Source organism: Dendrobium catenatum, unplaced genomic scaffold, assembly GCF_001605985.2.
Source record: "Dendrobium catenatum unplaced genomic scaffold, ASM160598v2 fragScaff_scaffold_1398, whole genome shotgun sequence".
Classification (NCBI taxonomy): Eukaryota; Viridiplantae; Streptophyta; class Magnoliopsida; order Asparagales; family Orchidaceae; genus Dendrobium; species Dendrobium catenatum.
The window spans coordinates 82,549-109,573 of NW_021319860.1; the positions used below are offsets into that span (position 1 = coordinate 82,549).

The 27,025-nt window shown below is 36.7% G+C and overlaps 1 protein-coding gene across 6 annotated transcripts in view; it reads right to left on the bottom strand.

The window, feature by feature from the left end:
• Window positions 1–26,115, bottom strand: part of LOC110107091 (coatomer subunit beta'-1) — a 50,373-nt gene extending 24,258 nt beyond the window's left edge. For 4 of the 6 annotated variants that reach the window (XM_020837240.2, XM_028699828.1, XM_020837239.2 and 1 more), the window contains exons 1-12: window positions 25,888–26,114; window positions 25,606–25,626; window positions 25,447–25,508; window positions 25,257–25,311; window positions 24,995–25,031; window positions 24,592–24,917; window positions 24,349–24,480; window positions 24,126–24,274; window positions 23,317–23,385; window positions 22,863–23,013; window positions 22,727–22,792; window positions 6,777–6,965 (exon numbers count right to left, since the gene is read on the bottom strand). In XM_020837240.2, coding sequence (XP_020692899.1) covers window positions 6,777–6,965; window positions 22,727–22,792; window positions 22,863–23,013; window positions 23,317–23,385; window positions 24,126–24,274; window positions 24,349–24,480; window positions 24,592–24,917; window positions 24,995–25,031; window positions 25,257–25,311; window positions 25,447–25,508; window positions 25,606–25,626; window positions 25,888–25,890 — 1,260 coding nt within the window. In that variant the 5' untranslated portion in view covers window positions 25,891–26,114. Of the gene's footprint in view, window positions 1–6,776; window positions 6,966–22,726; window positions 22,793–22,862; window positions 23,014–23,316; window positions 23,386–24,125; window positions 24,275–24,348; window positions 24,481–24,591; window positions 24,918–24,994; window positions 25,032–25,256; window positions 25,312–25,446; window positions 25,509–25,605; window positions 25,627–25,887 lie in introns of all 6 variants that reach the window. The other 2 variants (XM_028699829.1, XM_020837246.2) reach the window with 1 other exon arrangement.
• Window positions 26,116–27,025: the final 910 nt, after the last annotated feature.

Sequence of the window (27,025 nt, forward strand, 5' to 3'; positions counted from 1 at the left end):
TCCTCTCTCATCCTGGTCAGATGGTACCCAAACTTTATATTCATCTTTGTGAACACCATTGCCCCACAAAGCTCATCCAGCAACTTATCTATCATTGGAATAGGAAACTTATCTAGCACAGTCTCCTTGTTCATAGCCCGATAATCTATGCAAAATCTCCAGCTTCCATCCTTCTTCTTGACCAGTAAGACTGGGCTAGAACAAGGACTCACGCCCAAATCAGACAAACCAAAAAAAAAACTTACCTGCTCTGGCGTCCCACGTCGCACGTTGTCCGCACCCCTCGCACGCCGCTCGCACGTCGACATCGCTTCTCCCCACAATCTCCTCCTCGAGTTGTTAAAAGGCCACGAGAATGAAGCCTTCGGGCTGCTTTGCTCCCGCTCTCTCTCTCTTGAACTTCCTCCCTTCCCATCATTACTTTGGCTCCTTCGTGGCCGATTGACTTCGCTCGCTCAACGACACTCCCTTTTGGTCGGATCGGAAGGTGCGACATTTTGATCGCAAGCAAGAACGGGAGCTCTCCAGCCATGAAGAATCGAGAGTTATGACAATTTGATCAGAGGCAGGAACGGGAGTTCGCTGGCTTTGAAGTAACTTTCTCCCTTTCGCGTGGCTCCTCCGGCCCCTTCTTGGTTGCTCGACTTCGTTCCTCCAACGTCGTCCCTTTCAATCGGGTCGGAAGTTATGACATTTTGACGGAAGCAAAAACGGGAGCTCGCTCTCTGTGAAGATAACTTTCTCCCTTGCGTGCGCTCCTTCCTCCGGCCCCTTTGTGGCCGTGCGACTTCGCTGCTCCGATGACTTCCCTTTCCTTTGGATCGGAAGTTAACATTTTGATCGGAAGCGAATGTGTGCTCGTGAGCTGTGGGGGATAACTTTCTCCATGTCCGACGCTTCTTCAGCCCATGCTGTTGTCCGACTTCACTTACTCGATGACACTCCCTTTTTGTCGGACAGAAGCAAAACGGAAGCTCGTGGTTGTGAAGGTAGTTTTCTCCCCACACGCGCTTCTGCGGCCGACTTCAGTAAACAAAGGGAGAGGGAGAGTTTATTATTATTATTATTCTTGTTGATAAGAAAGAAAAGAAAGTAAAAAAGGGAGAAGAAAAGAGAAAAGAAATAAAAAAGTATTGTCTTGATTTTCGTGTACTCCTACCTCGATATACGTGTCGAGCCGGCAAACCCCCTATGCACGCTTTTCTCTAGCGTGGTGGGAGGGAACCCGGTGCGACACCTACGACGAGGTAGGTTAGCGACCCTTAACCTAAAATACTGTTCTCAGCATTCGTGTCGAGTCGGCAAACCCCCAATGCACGTTTTTCTCTAGCGTGGTGCGAGGGAACTTGGTGTGACACCTACGATGAGGTAGGTTAGCGACCCTTGACCCAAAATCCTGTTCTCGGCGTTCGTGTCGAGTCGACAAACCCCCTATGCACGTTTTTCTCTAGCGTGGTGGGAGGGAACCCGGTGCGACGCTTACGACGAGGCGGGTAGGCCTGGTGCACGCTTTTCTTAGCATGGCCGGGACAATTTTAAGTACCCGTACGCGGCTCTGTACCTGCGGGGAAACAACTGCTTTTCTTGTAACATGTACCGAAGACCCATGCACGCCTTTCTCTTGCGTGGTGGGATTAAAGATTTTATGGCCGCGGTATCCTCGTCCGAGGGCACCTACTGTGCACGCTTTTCTCTAGCGTGACGGGAGGCCCAATTTTCTGTTGTTTTCTCCTAAATAGAGGGAGACGCCGGGAGGCTGTCAAAATTTTGGGTGAATATACGACCGCACTCGGACCTGATTTGAACTCAAAAGAACAAGAACCTGGACTCAAATGAGAAAGAACAGTAGACTTGTGGACTTGAGGACCTGAACTCGAACAAAATCAAAACGATTAATCAAGGCTCAAACCCAAATAAAATAAAATCAAACTGGAACCAAATTCATATCAAGTGAACATGAAATTGAACTTGCAAGGACTTCAGAAGATCCTGAACAAGCACTTGAACATGTACTTTGAACTCAAACCGGATTGAATATAAGGATCTGTGAACTTGAGCACTTAGACTTGTGCAGCTGAACTGAGACTCAAATATATACAAAGAATAAACTTGAATCATATGCAAGAGAACTTGTGGATTTGTACTCAAATGAACTCAAATCAGATGAACAACATAAAATTTGATTTGAGCTTGTACTTAAATGAACTCAAGCTTAATTGAATTTAAATCTAAGCAAATGATAATAAACCGCAGGGGACTGTGATTGATTTGAACTTGAACTTTATTGGAATCAAGCCCAAATGAACAAGTGGAATGACGCATTAGTTCGATGCCACTTCACCACCCACTAATGTGCCAAATCTTTGCAAATGATGATGAGCAAATTATTTATACATTCTACTCATAAGTAATGAGCAACATGAATGTTGGGGAAATGTGGTAATGCACTTATAAGCGACAATTCAAAGCTACAAAGGACTTGTTGTGTTCAATGCAGCTCATTTACGAGTGACAAAAGAACCCAACATATAATGATCCAACAGTGAAGGTGTGTTCGAAGAGGCTGAAGCAAATGCAGTCTTTTTATAATCAATATCATTTGGTTATAATTGAATACCCCGCCCTCCTACAAGTAAAGATGTACGACGAATGTGATTATTCGTTGGTTAATATGCGTGAAGGAGGAATACAAAAAATGCAAGAAGATCTATTGTAGATATGAATACTTGTTCGCGGTGAAGGGAAATTCGCCACAATCACAACGGGCTTGTTAGTGCAATCATCGAACCCACCTGAGATTGATGAAAGGTGGACATGATGCAGGTGTAATAGACTCCTACGACAATCTCTACCAATGCCTGTAGATTGAGATGACAATACTAGCACTTGATAGTGGAAAATTCGTCCTTGCAAACAAGTACATCAAACCACCTGAGATTGGTAAAATGTGGATATGATGTAGGAACAATGGCTCTTCTACGAATATTTCCAAGAGGTCGTAGTGGATACAACGTTCCCCCGTAAATACACACAAGCAACTTGTGGATAACAACAGTGGATAATTGTAAGTACAATGAACCCTTGTGGACACTAGTGCAGATATCACCTACAACAGCAGTGATTAAAATGCTACAAAGTGTGTCGGGTATGAAGACAACTTGATGTACGAAAGAGAACACCTTCTAGCATAATGGAAGAGATGTTTGAGCAAATTCGAACTAAACTTCCTGGTGTTCCAAAATTTCTTCTTTGTTCTACACTTGGGGAGAAAACCGTTCTGATATCTAGGAAAACTGAAGATGATAAGAGCATCCATATACCTCCACTTATCTCAAAGATGGGATGAACCTCAGTTCAACCAGGTTCAGAATATTTAGTTGGATAAGATTATTGAGGCTTGCAAGCCTCCTGATGAATGATGGTCGTGCACCTAACATACCATCTACGAGCATTTACAAATGCAAAGGCAGATGATTCGTTAGAGCACTACAATCTACCTGCATAAACCATGCAAGTAGTGCACGACAGTCTACATGTACAAAGCAACAAACAATTCAATTCAGAAGCTGCTACGCTACGCCACCGGATCTGTAACACTCGTATTAGCAGAGAATGCGTATATAAGCTCTCAAATGAAATGTTGTGTGCATTCAAATGGCAATTACCTGCACAACTAAAATATTTCAAAATACCCCTGCACATGCACCGTAGCTTGTATACACATAGGTACACAAAAGGGTTAACTCCAACCATTTTAAAATGCCCTCAAACTTCCACAAAATTCAAATAGGAGGGGTTCACAAACACTTTCAAGTGCCTCCCAAATTTTCAAATGCCCATTAAAACTTCAAAACTCTACAAAATCATCCAAGTCCAAAATATTTAAAATTAAAATAAATCCATCAAAATACTTAAAGCAAAATTTATCCATCATTTGCAACAGTTTGCCAAGGTGAACAAATTAAAATTTACTTCAGCTCACATGGAGCTAAATGCCTAGTCAAAAATATCACTAGGATCCATTCTCAAACAATCTCCTGCTAGTAAAGACGTGGTACGTGTCCCCTGACCGGCAGTTTTGCTGCCAAATGGCACCGCAGGATAAATGGTTATGACCCGGGGCCCTTTGAACCGAGTGATTTTGCCGCCAAATGGCACCACGAAATACCGGTTATGACCAGAACCAATACGCTCCTTAATGACATCAAATCCTTGAGATATGAATCAATAGGATATAATCGATAGGGCACAAAGCCCTCTAATAGCTAAGGTGGATTCAAATTTGTCCCCTTAGACAAACATTCAACCCAGGTCTACAGGGTCCCCTTGGACGAAACAACCCATGGCTGCCGACAAGGATCCTTCTATCAAGTTGGGCCGACTACCTCCTCTGACTAAGTAGACCAGGGACCACGATGGCTCGGGACGACGGAACCATGGGATCTTGATCGGGTCCATCATCCATTCCCCCACCATCCGCTTTAAGTGCAAGGTGGTGAAATTTCTAATTTTAAATATCAAATCTTCCAAATTCCCAAATTTCTAAATCCAAGCCCATTGCTGCTACTATACGCTTGATACTAAGTATCTACGGATATACGTATCTGATTGACGAGTAGCCTTAATTGAAAGTTCTCTCTCGTTATTTGGAGGGGTAATTAACTATAGGGGCTTGCGCCTATAGGAAACCAGAACTCAAATCATAAAGTCCTCACAAAATGAGGGCGAAATCTCTAGATAGTGTCTTATTTATAAACCCATCTGTCTTCCCAAAATTTATCCCGGAACTTAAATCCATTAAAACTCCCTAGCTGAAGAAAAATAAAATAGTTTCGGGCGGAGGCCGGGGTCGAATTTTTGAAGCCCACATTATTCCTGCCTCCAACATCTCACTGATCAGCTTCTCAATCCCATCCTTCTATATCTTAATGCAGCGATAAGGCTGAACGCTTATAGGTGACACCCTTGCCTCAAGATGATAGCGTGCCCCTAGTCCCTCTATGGTGGCAATCCCTGTGGTGGCTGAAAAATCTCGTTGAATTGCTGAATAAGGGGGTGTACTGAAGGAGAAATGTCTCCCACTACCTCCAATCTCTAAAGCTCCACAAAAATCCTTCTCCCACCTTTTATAGGTCCTCTTCATGGTTTTAAGAGACACCATGGCTTTGGATAACCATGCATCTCCCTTGATCACCACATTTCTTCCCTCCACCATAAGCTCCATCGCTAGTGTTCCTCAATTAACCTTGATATCTCGTAAGGTTTGTAGTCATTTCATTCCCAGGATGACATTAGTGCTCCCCAACTCCAAACGAAGTCCTCCCTCACATGGACTCCCCATATAATCAAAATCACTCCCCTACATACTCCACCTTTCTAGTGTCCATCATCACACCATAGTACTATATGTCTATCAGTTTCACCCCCAATTAATCTACAACCTAGTTGAAGATGAAATTATGGATAGCCCCACTGTCTATCAACACCACCACCTCCTTCTCTGCTATTTCTCCCTTCACTTTCATGGTGTGATTTGGTGTAAATCCCACCACTAAGTTCAAGGAGACCTTTGTCGTGTTTAGATGCAATTCCTCCTCTACCACTGCCTTACTCCCACCTCCCTCCTCAGCTTCCTCATCATTATAGACAGTGAGAACCTAAAGAATTTGATCCTTACACATATGCCCAGGTGTATACCTCTCATCACATTTGAAGCAAAGTCCTTTCGCCCTCTTCTAAATTTTAATACCAATTTGATAGAAAGTGCTTGTAGAAAGCAACTAGACATTGGTTAAATTTTAATTTCAGCAATCTCCCACATCAATTCAACAAGCATATCAAAGAAGAATAATAGGAGAATTTTGTAATTGATGAAATAGGGACGAAAACAATAAGATACAATGGATCATCAATTGGGCAGGAGAATCCGGCTCTCCTAATTCTCTAGCCAACGGGTAGAGCCCAATACACCCTAAAAACATTCCAAATTTAGCAAAAACAGAGATAACCCTAACCCTAGGGGAAAATCCTACTTAAAGCATACAATAATTAAGTAAATCCCAAAATAGCCCCTTCTTGAATTTTTCCTCCCAAATCCCACCTTAATTCCCTCTTAAGGAAGCTGCTGGACCCCACGCTAGAGAAGCGGACCCCCTGCAGGGCGAAACTCCCGTTCCACCTTTAATAAACCAAGCCCGGTCCATGATGGACCGGCTAGACTGGTCCAGGGACCGATCTAACATAAAGTCAATAATTGATATATCTAATGCAAGTATAGATGTTTTCTATTGCAAAATGTGATCAGGAAAGAGAATTATATGTTCCTTATAACTGCGACATATTAAATATTCACGGTTTTCAAAATTTATTTCCATTCTAATATTCCAAATAATACATAAATGAAAATGATACATCAAGAATTATACACAAATGTACTGCACGCATCTTATCCGGCACACTGAAATGACTAACAAAAATAGCGTAGTGTACTATCATTAATAGTTATAACCGATCTAGGACATATGAAGTTCATGATACCAAGACGTGTATGGTTAAATTGAAAATATGAAAATGATCAGGAATAAATAAGAATTCCACTGTTTACAATAGGAAAAGGGAGGTGAAAAACAATATGAAAAAACTACAATTTCATAATCAACAATGATGCATCTAAGCTCAGAGCAAGCAATTAAATTAAGTTCAATAATAAATATAAAAAGGAATACTGTAAATCTGAAGTTTAAAGCCGATTGCTGGAGATAGAAACAATAACCGACCTGGAAAGTTTTACTAAAAATCTTTACTCTTGATGTACTTTCTCTAGCTGCATATTCCCCATCTGATGACCAAACAAACTCCAAAGCAGGTCCAAAGGATCTATTTCTCCAAGCCAATGCAGTGTATATAATGTATTCTCCATCTCCACAAACGACAACAAACCTTCCATTCGGGTTATGCTTCAGGCTCTGAGCAAGCAAAAATCACTAATTATATAGTAAAAGGTAGAAGCATTAAGACCTTGAAAAAAAAGGTAACTTGATAGTTATCAGATCAGACTGAAGCAGGACTCCTTACACAAGTTCAACAAGTAAAGCATACATCTAATTGAAAGCAGAATTAAATAGTACGATTATAAAAAGATAATGCTCGTCAAGAAAAGAAAATTTGTGAGTGATGACATGTTTTCATAGGAATCTCGCAGCAGGGGAAAAATAGGAAAGTCATTCAAGAATCACTTAGACAATGTCACAATAACACTAATTTTTAATGACAAGTGCCCTATCATCATCAACATCATCATTAGCCTTACCGCAACTATTTCAGTCAACAAAGAATTGCTCTTTTCCATTTGTTCTTGTTGAGTGCTAAAGGTGTTAGCTCTGGACAAACAAATTTCCTAAAAGCACATTTTGAAGTGAATTGAAGCAAAGCAAAGTGCTGGCCTTGTAGATCACTTGACAGTAAAATGCAAGCTCGCAACAAAATGCGCATTTTGCATTGCTTCACTGCTTTGCATTGTATCATTGTACTCTCTTCGTATCATAATGATATCCTAGTTCAAATTCCATAGTTTGGTTTAGCATCTACATCAATAACTAAGCACAAACATTTGCTTCTCATTGTTTCTCATAGTCATCGAGCAATTGCTTATTGGCTCTCCATTCTATCCTACCAGAGCTATTCGCTTCTAGGTGGTTCTTCTCGTCACACTCTCCTGCCCACTTGTTTTCTTATACACCTCTCGTTGGCACTTACTGCTATCACTAGCCATTTTTAGCTCATAGGATTCTTCTCAATAATGCTTCTTGATGCCACATGTGCACTCTCTCTAGCCTCAAATTGTCTCCCTTTGATCCCTATTCCCTAGTTGGTTGCTCAATCTCATGACTTTTTTTTTAAGTATTCCAACATCACATTATTATTTGTCTTCTAACTTTTTTTTTACTTGTAAATCGCTAGAAATTACTTTCATTTAATATTTCATTATATATATATATATATATATATATTATTTTTAATTATTGCCTATGTGGTTTAATTTTAGTTGATTAACAATTTATATGCATATAATATATACATAAATGATATAAAAGTCATGAACTCTCTAGTTAATAGAAGTGTCGCTTCGCTTTGCACTTTGCATATTGAAGCAAAAAATAATCCTTCAACATTGCATTAGGCTTAGCAATTTGAATACATTGCGCCATTGCGGTTCACTAGCCCTACTTTTACAAGTACTTGCAATATCCATGTCAATAATATTTTACTAATATCATTTCACACCAATAAATTAGCCCATCATTATCATAAGGGCCTCTCGGATAATGTTAAACATTAGCTGTGTGAAAATGCATGCCCTTCAAGCTATGATTCATTAATGTTCCGAGACACAAATGAAAGAGATTTGTATCAAATGTAATCTATAGTTGAAGCAAACAAGTGAATATTATGATTTCTACACCGAAAACACTCAAAACCTCAAAGACAAAGGCCTCTTAAGTCCAAATGATTTCAGTTATAGAGGATCAAAGGTGCATGAAAGAGTCTAATAGTTCAAGATATTTTTTCAACCTCAACTAACCTAAACATTAAGAGTAAACTAATTTGATGATACAAATGTATTTTTTTGCACTATTTGTGTGGATTGTGACTTTGGGCGACCAAGTCATTAATAACAGTACACGTTTTAGATATATTGGATCTATTGTTCAGAGTGATGGTGAAATAGATGGGGATATTATCAGCAGAATTCAAGTTGGATGGTTGAAGTGAAGGAATGCATCAGGCTTGTTGTGTGATAGAAAATTACCCCTCAAACTTAAGGGAAAATTCTATAAGATGGTAGTGAGGCCTGCAATGCTTTATGATGCTGAATGTTGGTCATTAAAAGAGAAGCATAATACTAAGTTAAGTGTGGCAAAGATGAGGATGCTCAGGTGGATGAGTGGCTTTACCCTTAGAGATAGGATACGAAATGAGCATATATGTGAAAAGGTTAGAGTAGCTCTAGTACAAGATAAGATTAGAGAGAGTCGCCTTAGATGGTTTGGTCACATAAAACGGCGGCCTTCCAATGACCCGGTTAGGAGAGTAGAGGTATTAGATTTGACTTATCTTAAGAAAGGTAGAGGCAGACCTAAAAAGACTTGGTTATAAAATATTAGGAATAACCTTTCTTTATTAGATTTAAATGAGAATTTGACCTTTAATAGAACACAATGGAGAAAAAGGATTCATGTAGCTGACCCCACGTAGTGGGATGAAGGCTTGATGTTGTTGTTGTTGTTGTTGTTGTAGTATTTGTGTCTTTTGTATGTGACACAATGGAGAAAAAGGATTCATGTAGCCGACCTCACGTAGTGGGATGAAGGCTTGATGTTGTTGTTGTTGTTGTTGTAGTCTTTGTGTCTTTTTTATGTTATCATTGGACTTCAGCAATTTTTCACCCTTGTTATCAAACTCTAGTAGGATTTTCTACTCTCCTATTAAAGTTTAGCAGCTTTAAGATGATTCTTCTATGATTTCTTTTCTATTGTTATAAAAGGACAAGGAATTCCAAGAAAAATTGTTAATATAAAAGTATTAATTGCTTCTTCAATAAAATTATAATTGGATCGCAGATTCCTTCTACTTTCATAATTAAATTCTGTTTGCTAGAGCTTATCTAATTGTGTAAGAGGCTTGTTTTTTAGTGAATATTGTTCTTTTCCTAATTTCTTATATATTTTTTTATTAGCTTGTAATTGATTTTAATCAAATTTGATACAATTTTATTATTGATAAGTGCGTGAATCAAAGCATATAGGTAGCTTTTTTAATCCTGAATTTCTAGTTAAATGCGTCACAATTTATTTCTATTTTATTTCTCAAATTTCTTCTCAATTTAAAATAGTTCTTAGAGATAAGCTTATGAACAACAAATTTAGTGTGTCATGCTATATGATTTTACAAAGTTCATATTAAATCTAACAATAAAAACTCTTAAACCTTAAGACTTCCAACTATTAACTACGAAGAACAAATATTAACAAGGGCTGCAAGGCATGAACTGTTATCTATAAAGCACAAATATTGTCATGGGCCACACATATGACAATCCAAAATAACTTGATAAATAAATAAATAAATACATGAAGTTTATGTTTGTGAATGAGATAGATTTTATATATAACTGAGTTGGATTGGCATAATGTGCATCCAACATGTATCCATGTCCACGCTAACAAAGTGTCCAAGAAGTTCTATTCTTTTTTTTTTTTTTAAGTAAAAATTTAGATATGTCAAATAGCTTGTTCAGCATAGTATTCTGAAGTGTTTAAGAGTTTGAAAATGTGCGTAGCACACTATAATATATCTCTAGAAGTATTATACTTCATAGTTCTCAAGCACAAACCATTAAGTTGTATACTTTAAATCACATTAGGAAGTGGCTAGAAAGTTTGATTTGTTTATTCCTTCATTGGGTATTTAAAACTACCTAGAGAATAAAGGCAAACCATACAATCTTTAAAGAGAAATACTAATTACAACAATGTTAAAATTAAAAACTATTGTTCGAACACTTTAGCCTTCCAATTTCAGTTGGTGGGAGCATCTGTGGCCCACCTCTTTCTTATGTGCACATGGATCTATGGCATATTTATTACTTAATATAATTCATGAATATGTGGCTTATTTCTTCCTATTTAGCCAATATTATCAGTCAGTCAACACTCCCCCTCAAACTGGATAATAGATATCTATCATTTCAAATTTGCTTACAATATTTTAAAACGTAGGGTTGCAAAGCCCTTCGATAATATATCAGCAAGTCAACTTCCTGATGGAACATACGAAATAAACTAACACAGTTTCTAATTTATCTTTTATGAAATATCTATCCACATCTATATGTTTGGTTCAATCATATAGTGCTGGAATATAGCCCACGTTAATAATAGACTTATGATCATTGTATATCCCTTTAGGTTCTTCCCATTTAATCTTAAATCTTATAATATAATTATAATCCATAAGTGATGCGGACATCCAACCGTCCATGCCTATCTGAGGAAGAGCTGAAGATCGACGACCAAGATCACTTTGTTTTATTTTAGTTTATTAAGTGTATTTTGATTTAATTTTATAATTTCCCTTTTTTACCCTCTTGTCTTATGTAAGCTCAAGGGGCAAATGTATCTTTTAATTTCTTTTGAGGCATATATATAAGAGGCTCATTCTCTTGTATTAGGTATGATGGAATTATAATAAAAAAATTTGTGTTTTGCACTTGTGTTCTTTGGGAAGAACGTTAATGAAATCCCTATGGGAGGGAGTCGGAGTTTCCACCAGCCGCAGGATGGGTCCGGGCTCGTGGCTTGAAGTCCCTTGGAGAAGGGCAACGTATCACCCGTCAATTCTCGGAAGAGTTCAAGGCTCGCGGTTTTATCTTTTATCTTTTGTTTTTGTTTTTGTTCCTTCTTGTTGTTCCTAGTCGTCATCTTCATCCTCCCCCTACTTCCACCATCACGTCATCTCCATCTCCACCTTGCCGTCGGCCCCTTACCCGCCCCATTCAAACCGCCAGCCACACCCTCTCCCATTCCCCATTGCCTAATTTGGATAATTCCTAATTTTGGATTGCCATAATTTAGTTGGTCTTTGAATTCAAATTTCCGCAATTTGAAATTCAAATTCTTTCATAAATTATAAAATCTATTTTAGGAAAATTTTCAAATTTTCACTCCATTGTATTTTGAATTAATTAGGATGACTTAATTCATTCTAAATCCAACCCCCAAAATTAAGGAAGCATTAAAGCCTCCTTAATTTCCTCCTAATCTCTCCTCTAGCCGCCGGCCATGCTTGGCTAAATCCGTCGACCCCACTCCACTTGCCATACTTTGGATCTCCTAATTTAGTTTGAATTAATTTGGAATCAATTTGGAATCCAAATTAATTAAAATTCAAGATTCAAATCCTTCCATATTTAGCCACTTATATTTTAGGAAAGAATTTGAATTTCAAATTTCAAAATGAATTTGAAATTCTAACACCTTCATAAATAAAATCGCATAAATTTGGAAAGCCCCTTTAATTAGTAATCAATCACAAATCTGAGATTGATTATTCAATTAAATTTCAATTCCCCCACATTCATTGCACCTAGACATCTCACCCTCTCTCTCTCTTCTGGCCGAAATTCCCAAGGCCCCACCTCCTTTATTTCTTTCCAAAGATCAGGACTCTCCCTTTGGAATTAAATCCAAATCATCTCCTTCCCTCACCCCAATTAAATCAATTCTTGAATTAATTCACGGGAGGAGAGAGTTTTAAGGAAAGCTCTTGATCCCTACTCCACCTCCTTCCCTTCAACGGATCAGCCAAAATTTGTTTTCCCATGAACTGAGTGGCTGTCCAAGCTTTCCTAAGCAATTGTAGGTGGCCGGCCAGAATTTTCCAAGTACCAAAGCTGCTATCTAGAAATCTTGGCAATTTCCTATTGCTGTCCCACTGTCTCTAAATTACAGATTGCTGTCCAGCTGCATCCAGAGAGCTCGTGGTGGCTGTCTGCTTCCTCTCAAACAACTAAATGGTCACCGGAGCTAGAGAGCCTGATTTTTCCCTGAACAGGGTTGCTGTCCCGTATTCTGGAGGCTGTTAAACTGCTGTCCAGCAGTTTTTCTGCAATCCCACACCAGCTGGCTAGCCCCGGAATTCGACCCATTACTGTCCAGGCTTTTCTGGACATTATTGGATTGCTGTCCAGGGATTTCCAATAAGAAGAGTTGCTGTCCAAGACTTCTAAGAACCCAAAAGCTGCTGTTTAGACTTCTGTATTTGCTCTTCAAGACCCATAGGATTCAATCCTCGTACCTGTTCTACATCAATAAGAGTTTGATAGGAAATACTTGAGTTCGCAAGCAAACCTAACCAAATTCGGTGAACAAACAGCGACTAGACTGCTGTCCACAGCAGGAAAACAATAGCAAACTGCTGTTTACAGCAGAAAACAGCAGAAATCCGGAGTAAAACTGAAGGAAAACTCAAAGTAAGACTTGTATTCCACTAGACGATGAAGTAAAATAGCAAAGATACAATTGTTCTTCAATTCGAGAGGAAGAACAACCCTCCAAAACTCTCTAGCAAAGCCTAGAGCCCAAAACCAAAAGGAGATCTCAAGAATTCAGCCAATCTCAAGATGAAACCCTAACTCACACCTTAACTCCTAATTAAAGCAAAAAGGACTAATTAAAAATCCCTAAACAGCCCCTTAATTCAAATTTTCCCTCCTAAAACTCATTACATTAAGTGCTTGGGAGCACAAGGGCTGTTCAGCACTTTGGGTCGGCGGCATAACAGAGTTCACAAATACTTTGAGAAATTGTTCTGAATTTAGATTCAGCACTTCGGGTAATTGTTCTGAATTCAGATTCAGCACTTGAACGAGAGATAATAAATTGTTTAATACTTCTCTATGTTATATGATTTCCTCCCAAAAGTGTGCAATATCTTGAAATGGATCTCCTATCTAATGGTGATCCAACACAGTCAACATCAATGTAGATGTCAATTTAGAGTTTCATGTTTTTTTTGTATAAAATACATTTTCTAATATTTGATTTTAGATACCTAAAACTCTGCCAACAGCTTAAACATGAGATTCCTTTGATTTATATATAAATTGACTTATGAGACTGACTACAAAGACAATGTCTGACGAGTGCAAGATAGATAGAGTAACTTTCCAACAAATCTTTAATGTTGTCCAATGCAACTTCAGTTCCCTCTTCATTTGTGACAAGTTTTTTAGCTGGTTCATTTAGAGTTTTACATAGTTTTGTAATCAATCATTTTTTTTATATAAAAAAATCCATAACATCATTTTCTTTTTTATGCCAAACAATTTTTATACCCATGAAGTATGAGTTTGTTAAGTTCTTTGATTTCAAATTTGATGGCAAGTTTTTTTCAGCATAATCCCTTTCACCTATAACAATTATATCATCAATATATATAATACAACAACAACAACAATAAACTCAAGCCTTTATCCCACTATGTGGGTTTTGCTACATGAATCTTTTTTCCTCCATTATTCCCTACACATAGGGGCTTTGGTCTCAAGAACTAGAGGTTCTATGTTCGATCTATAGGTTTGTTACATTTAACATTGTCGTTGTCAGTCCCAAACCTTGGATGAGAAAATAGAAGATTGTATTAGGTAGTTGACAGCTAGCATAAAATTTATCGAACAATCATAATATGAATCTTTTAATACATCAATATATATAATCAAAATTGAAATTTTTTCTTCAATAGAATATTTATTAGTGTATGATCTCATTAGCTTTATTTGAAATGATCAAAATGATCTCTTAACTTTTTATGAAGTACCAAAATGATCTTCAACTATATTAAAAGATCATTTTAATCTCTCAAATCTTTAAAAAAGAATCAAAATAGTCCCATAGTAGGAATATTTTGTTCCTCTTTAAAGAATTGAGGGACCAAAATAGTCTTTTATATATAGTTGGGGACTATTCTGGTCCTTATTTCATAAAGAGTCAAATGACCATTTTGGTCCTTTTCTCGTCTTTATTTATAGCACACTCCATATATGACTTTATTAAATATGTCACAATTCTCTTGGGAATCACTTAAGATCATAAAGTGCCTTTTTTCAATATGCACAACTTATTTTCAATGAAATAATTGTTAATTCGTGCTTGAGTATCTATATAAACATCTTTGTTAACATCCCCATTTAAGAAAGCATCTTTGGCATAGGCCGTCAGTCAGAGAAATTAGAAGGTGAATTGCATTCATTTTACCAACAAGAGCAAAGGTCTCTCGGTTGTCTACTCCTTATGATTGAGTATATCATTCTGCCACTAACCTTGCTTTATACCGCTCCAGGCTCTTATCTGCTTGATATTTTAATGAAATAACTCATTTGTATCTTATAGGTATTTTCTCTCTTGTTAGCTCAATGATCCCTAATGTGTAATTTTGTTCCAAGGCATTCATCTCTTCTCTAATGTCATCCTTTCAATTCTTGTTTTTTATAACATCTAAAATATGATTTATGAAAATTTAATGATATCACAGCTAATATTTGTAAGGAAGGCCATGTGTAGGAGAAAATTTAAAAAAAAAAGTACTGAGTTATAAGGTACGAAGGAGAATTTGTGATCATAGGTTAATCATTGCTATGCAAATCACCAAATAACATTTTTGTTAAATTCAGAGAATTGGAGAGGGAAAATTATTCTTTATTACACAAAACTATCCATATTTATAGATCTATAAAAGATATCTTAATAAGAAAACAAAATATTTACAAAATAATACATAATTGTACTAATATAATCCTTCATAATTAGCCACCCAAATATGGAACGAGATTGGCGTGCTCCAACTGAACCTCCCACGAATCCCCATACTGGCCATAGGATCAAGAGGGAAGGGACAGCTGGGATGGTTGGGACGATATTTGACACTCCTTTCAAGCTAGAGAATACAAATCTGTCGTTCTCAACTCGGTAAGCAGTCCCATAAAGGTAGGGTTATCAAGTCCCTTGGTAAGAATGTCTGCAAGCTAGTTTTTTTATGAGACATAATAAATACAAATAAGTCCACTGTCCAATTTCTTCTTTAAGAAATGTTTGTCCACTATCATGTGCTTAGTCTTGTCATGTTGAACTGGATTGTGAGCTATACTGATTATTGATTTGTTGTCACAGTGTAGCTTCATGGATCCTTCCAACTTGATCCTTAAGTCTTTTAGAATCATCTTGATCCAAAGTAGCTCACATATACCTAAGACCATAGCTCTAAACTCTACCTCTACACTAAACCTTGCCACTATATTATGTTTATTGCTCCTCTATGTAACTTGGTTTCCTCCAAGGAATGTGAAGTATCCAGAGATAGATTGTCTATCTACTGATGATCCTGTGTAATCTGCATTAGTAAAAGCTTCTGGGGTTATTCCACATTTTCTTCTGAAGAGAATCTCATTTCCTGGATTTCCCTTGATATAATGCAATATTCTATCTATAGCTTGCATGTGAGTCTACTTTGAATCATGCATGAACTGGCTAACCATGCTTAAAGCAAAGGCAATATCTGGTCTGATGTGAAAAAGGTAGATCAATTTCCCCACAGGTCTCTGGTAAGCTCCCTTATCTATATGTTTGGATCCTCTTTCGCATCCCCAAATTTGAGATTTGATTATATTGATGTTGGTGCCAGTTTACAAGCTAGTTTATTTGTTTCTTTAAGAAGATCAATAATCTATTTATGTTATGAAATAAAGATTCCTCTAGTAGATTGGCCACTTCAATTCCTAGCAAATATTTCAATCTATCTATTTATGTTCTTATAGCTTGCATGTGAAATTTCTTGACAAAATGTTTCCATAGAATCAATTTCTCCTTTTTTTATCATTCTCAATCAAGATGATATCACCACATAATCTAACAAAGTTGTGGCTCCCCTAAGTCTGAGTACTTGAAGAATAGTGTGTGGTCCATTTGGCTCTGTCGATATCCATTGAGTAACATAACCTTTGAGAATCTTCCAAACCAAGCTCTCAGTGACTGCTTAAGCCCATATAAAGCCTTTTTTAACCTACACACTTTGTCACCCACAAAATTCTTTTTGAATCATGGTGGAATCTCCATAAATATTTCTTTCTCCAAGTCCCCATGTAGGAATGCATTTTTGACAATCAGTTGTTCCAAATGTCATTTATAATTAGCTGTTAGGGAAAGCATGATCTTAACGGTGTTCATCTTAGACATAGGTGCAAAAGTTTTCTAGTAGTCAATGACAAACATCTAAGTACACCCTTTCGCTACCAATCTTGTCTTGTACCTTTCCAGTATACAATCGGCTTTGTATTTAATAGAGAATATGCATTTGCAGCTGACTAGTCTTTTCCTACTGGTAGGTCGATGATCTCCCAGCTATGGTTCTTCTCAAAGGCCTATATTTCATCTTTCATAACACATTTTCAATTTTCATCAGATAAGGTCTCATAAATATAATTGGAATATGAATGTCATTTAGCATAACCAGAAAATTTTTGTTTTGAATGTGAGAAATTATAAAATGATACAAAGTTGGTTATGGGGTACAAAGGAGGTTTTTTAGGTGATCTTCTTTTTACCTCAATTTCGGGAGACGGTTCAGATTCTTAGATCTATTCTGAAACATAGTTTGGATTAATAAATCTGAAATATACCTTTTCAAATCTCATGCTATATCCCTAATAGCTTTGCCCTCAATATCCCTAACTTTGGTTTCAAGTTTAAGTGAATCAGTTTGAAGTGGAGCTCGAAGATCAAGAGGTGTAAGCTCGTTTTTCTCATCTTTCTCTATTTCAGCCTCCCCCTGAAGATCAAGTTTAATGAAATGAAATTTTTATTCGTCAAAAGTGAGTCAATAGATACAAGAGTTTTCTTGGTGGAGAGTTGATAATATGATGCGAACATCCGACGGTGAACGTTACTCAATGGAAGAGATGATGATCAACAACCGAGATCACTCCTTTTTTTAGTTTATTAATTGTATTTTGATCTAATTTTGCATTTCTCGTTTTTACCCGCATTTAAGAGTTTTGTCTTATGTAAGCTCAAGGGGTAAAGTTGTCTTTCTTTTTTTAATTTCTTTTATTTTGAGGCCTATATATATAAAGGCCCTTGCTCTTGTATTAGCGTGATGGATTATTAAGAAAAGATCTTTGTTCTGCACTTTTGTTCTTTGGGAGGACGTTAGTGGGAATCCCTATGGAGGGAATTGTGATTTCCACTAGCCGCTGGATGGGTCCGAGCTCGTGGCGTGAAGTCCCTTGGTGAAGGGCATCTTATCACCCGTCATTCTTCGGAAGAGTCTAAGGCTCGCGATTCTCTCTCTTTTTTTCTTTGTTTTGTTTTTTCTTATTTTCCTAAACCACCACCTCCTCAAGCCCTCCACCAAAGAGCCGATCCTCTCACCCCCATCACCTCCACACCATCGGCCTACACCAACCCCTCCCTTCCTCCTCCCTCCCCTTGGCCAAAATCCACAATGGCTCCACCCACCCGCCAACCACCTCCTTTCCTAGCCCCACTTCCCTCGAAAAAAAAAAACCCATCTTTCCTTATTTAAGTTGTTATTAATTTGGAAAGATTTTAAATTCAAATTAATATAATTTGAATTTCAAATCCATCCTCATTAATTAACTTATGTTTTGAAACCTCTTTCATTTAATTAATTAATCAATTCTGAAATTGATTGATTAATTAATCCCTAGTCAAAATACATTGAACCTAGACACCCCTTGTCCCCCCTCTCTCTTTTGGCCGGCCCCATACTCATACCCTCTTTAAATTTCTTTCCAAAATTAGATTAATGATTATCTTGAAAAAGTTTTGAATTCAAATCCACCACAATTTGAAATTCAAATAATTTCCTAAATTAATTGATCTATTTTAGGAAAGTCTTTATATCAATTTCAATTCAATTCCAAATTGGATTTGAATAAAATTCTCTCCCTCAATTTAAGACTATTGAATAGGCAAGCTTTAATTACACCCCTCCTTCAATTAATTTGAAATTTAAAAGTTTACATGACACCCCCCCCCTCCCATTCTACATCAGTTTGATATCAGAGCATGGTTGCCCGAGATGCGAACTCAACGAAGTCGAGCTCTTTTCCACCCCGAGAGAATGATGCGGACATCTGACGATGGATGATATTCAAAGGAAGAGTCGACGATTGACGGCCGAGATCACTCCATTTTATTTTAGTTTATTAGTTGTATTTTGATTCAATTTGACATTTTTTCCTTTTTTATCCTTTTTATTTAAGAGTCTTGTCTTATGTAAGCCCAAGGGACAAATTTAACTTTTAGTTTCTTTTGAAGCATATATATAGAAGCTCATTCTCTTGTATTAGGTATGATGGAATTATAATAAAAATTTATGTTCTGCACTTGTGTTCTTTTGGGAGGACGTTAGTGAGATTCTTACGAGACGGAATCAAAGTTTTCACCAGCCGCATGATGGGTCCAGGCTCGTGACTTGAAATCCCTTGGAGTAGGGCAACGTATCACCTGTTAGTCTTCGGAAGAGTCCAAGGCTCGCAGTTTTTTCTTCTTCTTTTTTATTATTCTCCTTATTTTCCTAACCGCCACTTTACCATCTCTCTCTCCTATTGGCCGAAAACTCCACCCAAACCCTAGGCCAAAAGACACTGAACCGCCGGCCCAATCCCCTTCCCAAAGTCACCAGCCATCATCCATCCATTGGCTCCAAGATTCAAAATCTAGCATTCAAATCTTTTCCTAAATTAGCTCCCTTTAATTTTGGAAATTATTTAAATTCATATTCAATTGAATTTGAATTTTTTATGTAGAACGGGTAGGAGGCTCTGCTAGGGAGAGGATCCTTTGCAGGAATTTTCAGAGCAACAGCAGTTTTGAAGCGCCAAGTTGCTGGGAAACAATAAACGTTGCTGGAATTCTATGGCTGCAGTCTTAGAAGGCAGAATACTCAATGTCCAAAGGAGTTTGGTAAGAGATCTGTGGAGGGGAGTAAAGTATACGGGTCAGGGAAAGTTTTGGCCAGCAGGAAATTATGGTGGAGATTAATTCCCAAAGTAACGGGAGGCGTTTTGGAAAGATCTAAGAGGTGGGAAAGATTTTAGAGGAATTCCAGCAATGGGCCAGGCCGTATGTGGTGTTAGGAGGATTATGAATTTATTTCCTAATCCTGAAATCAGGTTTTAGGAAATAAATTGGCTAGGAGCTCATGTAAATTCTGGTTCCTGAAATTGGGAAATCTTTCCAAAGATAAAGGGTAGGGAGTTAATTCCTGATGTTAATCGCCTTAGATTAGGGAATTAATTAGTAGAGCAAGGCAAGGGAATTAATAAGGAAGGAAATCAAGAGGTGGGGCATGAGGGGGGTGATGTGAAACGTACATGCGATGGAGTTACTTTAGGAAATTATAGAGAGCAATTTGAACAAAGTAATCCAAATTAAAATTATCATTTGTAATAAAAGAGTGATCCCAAGCAAGAACCAAGGAGCAATTAATGTGGGGATTTAAGGCTCATTGATTTGAATTTAAAAATTTTCAAAATCTGAATTTAATTTCAGTTTTGATTGAAATTGGGGGGAGCTTAATTTGAAAATTGATTTCAAATTAAGAGGCCATCAATGCTTTAATTGGGGCATTAATGGGAGAAAACTCACATGGTGACCGGCGGCATGCAGAGAGAGAGGGAGGGGATTTGGGCAATGTTTGGGGAGCTTCCAAAGAAGAAAAATGTATTATGAAGGTTATGACTAGATCCAAACTTCTTTGAATTTAAATTTGAATCATGCATAACACTTTCCTAAATAAGAATTTCCAAATTTGGAAAGAATTGAAATTCAAAATTTGAATTTCAAATTTGAATCAATCCTTTCTAATTTCTCGTAGGGTGAATTATGGAAATCCATGAAGATATTGAGATTACCGTCATGAGGGGAAAAGATGGGGTTTCGGGTGAGGCTAGAAATCCGGCGGCCAAACGGAGATGGGGGGAGGAAGAAGATGAAGATAACGACGAAGAGTAATAAGAAGGAACAAAAGCAAATAAACAAAATATCAAAGATACAACCGTGAGCCCGGACACATCCTGCGGCTGACGGGTACTACGTTGCCCTTCTCCAAGGGACTTCACGCCACGAGTCTGAACCCATCCTGCGGCTGGTGGAAACTCCGACTCCCTCCCAAAGGGATTTCACTAACGTTCTTCCCAAAGAACTCAAGTGCAAAACGCAAATTTTTTTTATTAATAATCCATCATCCAAATACAAGAGAAGGGACCTCTATATATAGGCCTCAAGAGAAATTAAAAGACACATTCGCCCCTTGGGCTTACATAAGACAAGAAGGTAAAAAGGGAAATTGCAAAACTAAATTAAAATACACTTAATAAACGAAAATAAAATAAAGTGATCTCGGTCATCGATCTTCAGCTCCTCCTCGGATTAGCATGGACGGTTGGATGTCCGCATCAATTTTACTTCCTAAATAAGGAAAACTATTTTAGGGAAGTCCTTCAAATCATGCAATTTTGAATTTTACATAGGAGTTGATTTAAATCCACATTTCTATTTTAAGATTCTAAATATAGCCACCTTTAACCCCTCATATCAATCACCCATAATCATGCTAGCCGTCGGCCCTATCCCCCTTCCTATTTCCTCTTTCCCTCAACTTTTCAAATTGATTATTGAAGGCATTCATTATTAGATGCATCTTAAGTTTGGAAAGTTTTTAAATTCAAATTTAAATTAATTTGAATTTGAAATTCTTTATTAAAATAGGATGAATTATATTAGGAGGCTTTCCTTAATTCTCCCAATTTGAATTTAATTAAAGACCTATCATAACTCCACTTTCCTTATCTTAGTAATTCAAGTTTGGAAATTTCTTAAGTCCACATGCATCGTATGTGGACACATTCATTGTATGTGGACACATTCAACGTATGTGGACGCCTTCCCTTTTTCCCCTCTTTTGGCCGAACCCCCTCCGTTCTACATCATAATACTTATAACCTCTCTACGTGGATGAATATCCAACAAATATACACTTGAATGCTCTTAAATTTAATTTTCCACTATTTTGACTATGAATGTGAACAAAGACAGTGCACCCAAAGATTTTAGGTGTGAGGTTATTATGGGTTTAAATTTCTGGATAAAAAGATGGCAGGATATCCATTGGTACTTTTAGTCTTAAGGTTTTTGAAGGTGGTCGGTTTATGAGATATGCAGTCAGAAGGGCTTCTCCCTAGTAAGATTTGGATATATTGTGGTAGAATAGAAGTGCATAGGCAATGCTAAGAAGGTGGCCATTTTTTCTTTCTATAATTTCGTTTTGTTGTGGGGTGTGAATCCAAGAAGCTCATGAATGATACTTTCTTTTTAAAAGGATGATAGAATTTGATTAAAGTAATCTTTGGTATTGCTGGAACAAAATTTCTTTATTTTTACCCCGAATTGGTTATGGATCATGGTGTGAAAAATGGAGATGATAGTGGTAAGATCGGATTTGTTTTTTAAGAGAAAGATCCAAGAGACTTGAGTTCAGTCGTCAATGAAGAATACAAACCATCAGACCCCTGAAATATTAGTAATTTTTTAAGGTCCCCCGATATCACTATGAATAAGGTAGAAGGGAGTATGGCATCTCTCATTTTTGTTTGAGAAAGAAACTCATTTATGTTGACCAACTCACAAGTTTCACAATGAAAAAAAATCATTTTTCAACTTATAAAAAAATTATGGATGCATATTTTTTACGACATCAAAAGATGGATGTCCTAATCTAAAATAATGAAGACAAATAGTTGATTTTGTATTAGATAGGGAAAACATATTGTTAAAGGTTCTACTTGTTGAACAATTGTTGAATGAAATTGCTTTAAATCATTAGTATGTCAACAAAGAGGGCATAAAGAAGAATATCTATGGGGATATACCCATTTTTTATTTTTATTCACATAATTAAAACTAAGAACTGAATCAAACCATTGGTATTGCAAGCCCACTCCCAAGACTGCCCAAATACGAACATAAACCAGTAGGGCTCCAACCATCAGCATCGAAAGTTTCAATGACCAATTTGCAAGGCCAATGCAAAAATCTAGGATGCCATCATAATAGTAATGCTTGATGCATCTTCAAGGGAGCATACTTACTTGAGGATAAATATCACAGCTTCCCAACTCTTTCACAGCCAAGGGCAATCTTTCACCGTCATTTATCTGAGAGGTTCAAGTAATCTTCATATCTCCACAATAACATAAAAAAGAGTATGATTGACTAAAATAATACCTCAATGTCTGATCCGACTGTCTTGATATTCACTGTTTGAATCTCATTATGCTTTGCCCATATAATTTTTCCACTATTGTCCATGCTGGCAGCTGGCACTTCGCGCCCAAGCTTTATCATTATAGTTCCTTCATCATATCCAATTACAACCCTATAGAAGAGTTGGACCGAAAATAAACATAGAGAGATGCATATGAATACTCGAATAAGCCATCAATGGAGAAAGCTTAGATTATTAAGTCTCAACAACAAAGCAAGCTGACAAAATATTTTACACATAAATCCACCAAAATTTAGTAATGAATAGACTAATATTAATAACTCAAAGTTCTCCCCAAATTCAGGAGTAAAATATTGCATCATCATCATTATTAATTTATGCTAAATTGTAATTAGGAATAAAATAATTGTGTTAAATTGTCATATGAAAGTATGGTTGAAAATCTTTGCTTACCTTCTTGAGCCTTTCATGCATCCTAAAGCCCAAACTCGCTCGAGACCATAATTTAGCGTATTCTCAAGCCTATAAAGCCAAAAAAAATAAAATTATTTTAATATAAAGCTGCTTCAAGCTAAGTTGATATGCTCTTTCATGTTAGCTCTTCATGCTCTTATCGATGTAGCACAAATAAAAATGAATTGAAAATATATCAAATTGGCCCGATAATAAATAAAGTTTGCAACAACAAAAAGGCAAAAAATAAGCATTATATGATATTTCATATATAGTAAGCTTGAAATTATGATAGAGGTGTCAATTCACAGAATAAGCATAATACTACAAATGCATCAATACCCTAACAAACAAGATGCTCAAAGTTTAATGCAATCCTAAACTAGCTTGGGTACACCTTTTACATGTGACATCAAATTCATAAGGGGAAGGAAAGCGAGAGATTAGAAATTCAACAATTAAAATAAATAGATTGAATTGGAAGATAAAGTCAGTAAATGATTAAAAATACAACTGCAATTATAATTGCTGCAAATCGATAAAGTTGTAATAAAATAAAAAAGCATCCTCCAAACAAGACTTAGTTTTAAAGTCTAGCAATCATAAATAAACATGCATATGAATAAGAAGAAAGCTTCATATAAAGAGATTTAGAGTATCAAAATTATAATATCAATTAAATGGATAGCATGGCAAGGCAGCTTCAACAAGCATGGATAAGTTTGAAAAAACTATTGCTAATAAAACTTTAACCATCTTACCAAATCATTAAATAATATAGCATAATTAACTAATATGTTGAGCTTTACCTATAAGTGGTAGCATGCCATATCCGAAGAGTTCCATCCTCAGATCCAGTTATTATTATTGGAAGCTCGGGATGGAAACTGACGGCCGATACATTGTGCGTATGACCTTCTAGAGTTTGGACGCAACTCTTAGTTTGATAATCCCATACCTATTCCCAAAATTCATTATCAAAAACTCAAGGGAGAAAATGAAAATAGCTTGAAAGTCATGAATCAAGGCAACCTTTGCAGTGTGATCATCAGAACCAGTGATTAAATATGGCTTATCACCGCCGGTAAAGTAATCAACACAATTCACTCCCTTCAAATGAGCATCCAAAGTAAAATTTGGATCTGGCGAACCAAGGTTCCAAATCTAAAAGAATAATGGGAGAAGGGGAGGGATGACAGTAATAAGTTCCATAGAAATATATATATATATATATATATCAAAACGAATGGTAATTAAATTTAGCATATAAGAAACCTTTATTGTGCGATCAAGGGAAGCACTTGCAAAAGTATTAGTATCCTTCGGATTAAAAGTTACTTGCATAACATAGTGGGAGTGTCCTTCAAAAATCTGAGTACATGTCCATCCTTTATCCCAATCCCAAAGCTTGATCAACATGTCATCTGATGATGACAGCAGATAAGGCAATGTTGGATGGACAGCCACACACCTAATATAATCTGTGTGCGCCTCAAACACTTTAGCCTTGTCCATTGTGTTGTAGTTGTACACACGAATGAGCATATCATCTGCTCCGGACACAACCCACTGCTTGCGTGCTATGAACTTTGCTGATCGCACTGAAAAATGAAAGGATAATCTAAGTATAAGTGTTGGAATACCAAAAGGAAGCCTACCATGTGAAATATGTACATACCTGGCAATTCAGATACTTCAAAAGATTTCACCATTGTCTGAAACAACATTGATCGGAACCACAATTAATCCGTCAAAGAAAATGTAGCAGGTAAATTGAAGTACTAAATGCAGCAACTAAGCATATCTGAATTGCATGCACACAATTCAAAAACTAGCAAATACTACTGTAATTGGTGTTGAAGAACTCCTTCCCAAATACACGAAGGCAGGCAATCAAAAGAATAAAAAATGGGGGAAAAAATCTAACAATTATTACGTACCTGTGACTGATAATTCCAAATGCACACACTTCCAGAGTAAAGACTTGCAAGAATCCTGTAGGAGACATATCAGGGATAAGAAAATTTAACAAAAGCTTCACGAATAAAATCCTCATATGTTGCTAAGTTGTATCCCGACAGAATTTGCTAGTAAGTAAAGTAAACAAATTATCGGAATAATTTATCTTACCATGGCTCTGTAGGATGCAAGTCCACCGATTTCACTCTTTCAGACCTCTGCGCAAGTTTCCTCTGTTCCGGCACAAACCATCAAGAGCAACCAATTTTGCATTACTAAAATTAATTTCAAAAAAACTAAAATATTCATCAGGATGGAAATAAAGAATACCTTGATTTCCAATCGGAGAGGCTGCAACCATCGCAATAAACGCGTAATTAAAAAACAAAACAATAACAAAAGGTAGTTAGTCCACAGCATTAACACAAACCTCATCAAACTATAACCTAAAACGACATAATGCAATGGTTGCCTTCTATCATTAAGAGGGCAGGACTGATAAAACACAGAATAGATCGTGTACCGAGTGGTTTTCCTTAAACCCAAATCGTCCATATACAAACTTTCTATCAAGAATAACAGGTTAAACGAAAGAAGTTCGAAATGACGAACCATATTTCCCGGTTGCAGATCGTGATGGCGGCGGCGTAGAGTAAAGAAACGGATAGATCCACAGGTTCGAGAATCAGAATTAGGGTTTTGAAAATGGAGGCGGAGTAGAGAATGTGATCCGCTGAATCTCTCCTTCGGTACAGAACGATTGAAGGAGCGAAAAAAGAATAGCTAGGATGCTGGGGAGCAACCAAATGAAAACCAAGCGGAGCAGCGCCTGGACGGCGAGAACCAGGACCTGGCATCCTTAGAAGAGCGCTATGGTCGGGTCGGGTCGGGTCGGGTCGATCTTCTCGTGGACATCACTCCATTTTGCCGAAATTGACCCGACCCGGTACTTTTTTTCTAAAGTTAATATATATAAGTTACATAATTTTTAAATTTTATTTTTTAAAATAACTTTACATCACATAAATTTTTAAAAACAGAAAAAAAAATACAATAATAAAAAAATATATGCGATAATAATTTCAAAAATAAAGCAATCAATAAATTATTTTAAATAAATCTGAAGTTAAAGTTTTGATCTCCAAATTCTCAATTCATTCAATAAACTAAAATAAAAAATATATTGGGACTTTTTTTTTTTGTACTGCTCGGATATATTCCATGACTTAAATTTTTATTTTATTTTGATATTTAATAATATTAACTAATTCTATATAATCGTAATTAATTAACTATGTTAAAATTATTATAAAATACTGTTTTAGTTATTTGTTGATTAAAAATTTAATAAGGTGATTGAAAAACAATTTCTATTTTGTCAAATAGAATTAAAATAATATCAATTATGAGAATGTCTATTTAATCAAATTAAATCACCAAATTCACAAATCCTCCCTTCCTCATAGACTAAAGAAAGGAGAAAACTAGAAACATCTATTGCATTTTCAGTTATCATCGTCGAAGACCACTACTAAATATTGCTGCTGACGAACACCACCATCAACCATTATCATCATATCCAAATTTCAAACAAAATTTAATTCTCCTGTTATATATAATTATTGACTGCGGGCATCATATATCTATAATACCGATAAAGAAAATCAAGTCTTTTTGTTGGGTATTAATTGTACATTTATTGACACTTGATTTATATAATCCCCTTAGGAAAAATCAGACATTTGTGTTT